Source organism: Anguilla rostrata, chromosome 13 (assembly GCF_018555375.3).
Source record: "Anguilla rostrata isolate EN2019 chromosome 13, ASM1855537v3, whole genome shotgun sequence".
Lineage (NCBI taxonomy): Eukaryota > Metazoa > Chordata > Actinopteri > Anguilliformes > Anguillidae > Anguilla > Anguilla rostrata.
The window spans coordinates 38,990,101-38,994,451 of NC_057945.1; the positions used below are offsets into that span (position 1 = coordinate 38,990,101).

Here is a 4,351-nt window from a genome sequence, read left to right on the forward strand (position 1 = left end):
TCAATCGCTTGCTATAGCGCCCCCTTTTGGCCAAGCAATGTAAAATTTGTTTTATGGCCTGTTGGCATGATCCTCTACCATTCTGCAAAGTTTTGTAAAAACCGACCAGTCAGTTATAGGGGCTGCCATAGACGTCCTTGGCAGAAAAATAATAATAAATAAAACAATAACAATAGGGTGCTTGGCCCCATAATAATAATAATAATAATAATAATAATAATAATAATAATAAAACTAACAATAACAATAGGGTGCTGTCGCACCTTCGGTGCTTGGCCCCCTAATAATAATAATAATTAAATTAGAAGGAATTTCAGTTATATCTGTGAAAGATAAAATATATAGTCTCGGGTAGACACTGAACACAGGAAATTTAGCTCATCTAAATATAACCTTTTGCAAAACAGGATATAGAAACCACAAGCCCCATGCTTGTCTCTTCAGTGTATGTTAAAATAGCACTTCATTACAAGCATAAATTAAACCAATTACATGGATTGATTGATTGATTTAATTCGATATTTTTTAAAAGAAAAAAAACATGCATCTGAAGAAAGCTTCTCATACACATTATAAAATTGTAAAATTAAAAATGACAAAAATATAAGATTCAATCAACAATCAATTTAACTTTGACTCACAAGGAATTGCAAATGTTGGAAATTTTCTTTGCAAATATAGTTTGGCAAGTAAGAGATTTCAGAGATTCCTGAACTCGACAAAGTATTCTTGTAAAGAAAAACAAGACCAGGTCAAAATAGATGGACCGGCCGACCAATGGTGTGACATCATAACATGGCTGACCAATGGTGTAACTTCATCACTCACTCAGTCACTCACTCAGTCACATACATTCACGTTTGTATCAATTATTGATGATAATTCTTGATTTTGTTAGTCAAAGTTAAGGACAAATGTCGATTGAATCCCACCCGATGTTTTAAAATGGTGCTGATTAACAGTAAGCAGAATGGCTTATTGATGGTAATATGGGCACACAGTTAGACTACTTTCAGAATAATCTCGTTCCTTGGTCAGGTCTTCGATGAATTGCTTCTGGTCCTGAAGTCCATGCTGTCGGGGCTCTGTGACACCCCCTGCCGCCAGCAGAGGGCGCACTTCCTCCAGGCCCGCAGGTACGCACTGCGGATCTTCGGCACCTTGAAGGCGTACACGACCGGATTGACGGCGGAGTTGGCGTGCATGAGGAGGATCCCGACATAGAAGACGTCCTGAGAGACGTCGCCTCCAAAGAACTCAACGCAGTACATGAGGCTCAGCGGCAACAAGCCGATGGCGAAGAGGACCACGACCAGCAGCAGGGACTTGGCCAGCTTCCGCTCTTTGGCGTAGTACGCATGGGATTCGGTGGCCCGGGCCTGGCTCCTCTGCAGCCGCTTGGAGATGGAGTGGAAGAGATGTGCGTAGAGGGCACACATCACCAGCAGGGAAAGCAGCGTGCACCCAAAGAACTGGAAGTAGATCAGGTAAGTCAAGGGGATGACGTCCAAGTAACTGCAGACTATGGTGGTGGAGTTCCCCAGCTCGGCCAGAGTCTGGTGGTTGTACCAGCCGAACATGGGCGTGAAACTGAACGCGAAGGCGAGCAGCCAGCACGCTCCGACCACGGCCCAGCAGCGCCTCTGCGTGAAGCTGTGCTTGTATCTGCAAAAACACAGCAGAACCTGACTCCACACGTTCTCTCGCTCCTGGCCTACGGAAAGTCACCGGTGCCAAAAAGCCTTAAAAACACCTTGCGTCGCATCATGGTTGTTCCTGACCTGTTGACAAGGCAAAACTTGCCAAGTCAACAGGAGCAGAAAACTGTATGTCTTTAGATGAATAGAACCAACACATCAAACTTTAAAAAAAGGTACTTGTTTGACACGTTTATTTTTTCCGTGTTGAAAAACAGCATGTTGAGGTGATTAAGATGTATGGAAAGCGTTTACCTGGCTACTAATGCCATGTGAACAGGTCAAAAATAATAGCCATTATGTGACGTATTTTTTAAGACAATTTGGCACCGTTGGCTTTCCGTACTGGCCTGGCTTGCTTGTCACATGGATGCTCAATATTCATATGCACAATCAGCTTTGGAAAAGATTACCCTCATACTGAACAGTGCCAAGAACCATTTTCATCAAGGAGATCATTACACTTAAAATTGAAATGTTAGTCCAATTGAGATTAAGATCTGTTTTCCAAGAGGGAACTGGCCAAGAAGAGCAGCCGTAGACATACACAAAAAATGTACCTGGACATGGTCTGGGGCTGTTTTTCATGGTTTGGGCTAGGCCAAAGTAGAGGCAAATTTTAATGCAATTACATTCTAGATGATTCTGTGTTTTCAACATTGTGGCAACAGTTTGGTGAAGGCCCTTTCCTGTTTCAGTATGACAAAGCCCCAAGGCACACAGCGAGGTCCATATAGAAACGGTTTTGGAATAAAAATAACTAGGTCCTGAAGTTTAAGATCCTTTTGCAGACTAATCCAGGTAGAGGGCATAGTCCAAGCTTTAGGAACAAACACAACTAGTCATGATGGATGCTGACGTGTTGTGGTGTGGTAGTTAGAGAGCCGGACTGATAACTCCATGGTTGTGGGTTTCGATTTCCTGATTGCACTCTTCACTTAACCCACATTGCTTAAAGAAATATCCAGCCATATAAATGGACTGTATGCAGAGAGTGTAAATTATGTGAGCGGATTTGGGTAAGAGCATCAGTTAATTTCCACTGTAAAACAAAGGGGTATTGCAGATAATATTGACATGGTAGATACCGGAGAGAAATTTTTATCGTTGTCATACGACGCGAGTTACCGTGAAAGAGAAAAATAAGGAGCACCATAATACTGATGTTGCATTCAGTTATTGGGTAGTCCAAGACTACAGTTATATTCTATATATTCATTCAGTCTGTATCCGTTCAAAATTTTTATTTTCTTTGGACTGCTTTCAACAAAATCTGTCCTAAATTTGACTTAAAAGTTTTTAAACACACATCTCAGTTGTCAAACATAGCCACAATCCTTCATTTTTCAATATTTAAAGGAGCAGGTATTCATCAAAGCGACATGTTCAAGGGAATGTGGGGAACCTTAGTCAGTCAAACTAAACACTGTCCCCCAGGGATTCACTGTCAAATACTGAGCAAACTTAAAATGACATTCCAGTTAAATACACATAGTACATATTTCATACCACTCTCTTTAATCAAATGTTAGAGAACAGCCCTGGGTGCTCGTTAATATTTTGGAAGAGTAGGTTTTTTGGAATGTTTTGTTTTTTCTTCAAGATTCTAAGTCAGTGTTCTAGAACACCATTGCTTTCAATTACCAGTAATGATTGTGACATCAGCATCAGAATGTTCCATTAAGAAAATTCTAATCACAAGCTAATCATCAGTGACCTCACACCACACAAGGGCCAAGGAATATGGTGTGTAGCTGAGGTGAGGCTGGCACCCACCTGAGGGGCATCTGCACGCGCAGGTGGCGATCCACCGCGATGACCAGCAGCATGAGGATGGAGGCCTGCACCAGCAGCAACTCCACGCAGCTGAGGAACAGGCAGCTGTCGAAGGAGGTGCTGACCCCGTGCTCCACCAGCACGGTCACGGGGATCGCCACAGCGCCCACCAGGAAGTCCGCCACCGCCAGCGATGCCATGAAGCAGAAGGTGGGCTTCCGCAGGGAGCCACTGGCCCGCACCGCCCAGATGGCCAGCAGGTTGCCCAGGCAACACATCACGGCGATCAGCAGCTCCAGCGCTGCGTACACCACACCCGCCACACTGTCCATGGTGGGGGAAGAAGTGCTTATTCTTCTGTAGCTGCGGAGGAAGTGCGTCTGCACATCAGCTGCTGCTCAGAGCCAGTGTGGCTTTGAAAAAGCTCCACAGAACTGTGAGCTAGACGTCATTGACCGCGATGCATTTGTACGCTGTCTGAATTTCCGTTCATCTATTATGAGTCATCATAGAAATAATGTTGTGAGGTAAGGTATACATATTTAGAACTGAATTCCAGATAATATATTTCATTTTACTTTATAAAGCAATATATTCAGTTTCAGAGTTCAGTATTAAATATGGCCACAATGAAAATTTTCAAAACTTTTTTGTTATCCTTGTTATACTTCAGTCTGTGATGAATTATGCTGTTAATATTTAGGTCAACGACATGAAATACATTGTACAAGCTAATAACAGCTTAGACCACAACAGAGTGAACCGCTGGTGAATTAAAAATATATGCATGACCTTAATTGTCAGTTGCAATTTGGAAAAAGTACTTTCAATTGATTTGTTTGATCGGTTCAGTTAGTTTTTATTATTGCTGTAATGTT

General features: G+C 42.5%; 1 protein-coding gene across 1 annotated transcript; it reads right to left on the reverse strand.

The window, feature by feature from the left end:
- Positions 1-466: 466 nt before the first annotated feature.
- On the reverse strand, positions 467-3,997 carry LOC135237591 (adenosine receptor A3-like). Its single transcript, XM_064304875.1, has 2 exons — positions 3,474-3,997; positions 467-1,665 (listed from the first exon to the last, which is right to left on the reverse strand). The coding sequence occupies exons 1-2, from the start codon at positions 3,803-3,805 to the stop codon at positions 1,035-1,037; spliced, it is 963 nt and encodes a 320-aa protein (XP_064160945.1). The 5' UTR covers positions 3,806-3,997; the 3' UTR covers positions 467-1,034.
- Between the last annotated feature and the right edge of the window lie 354 nt (positions 3,998-4,351).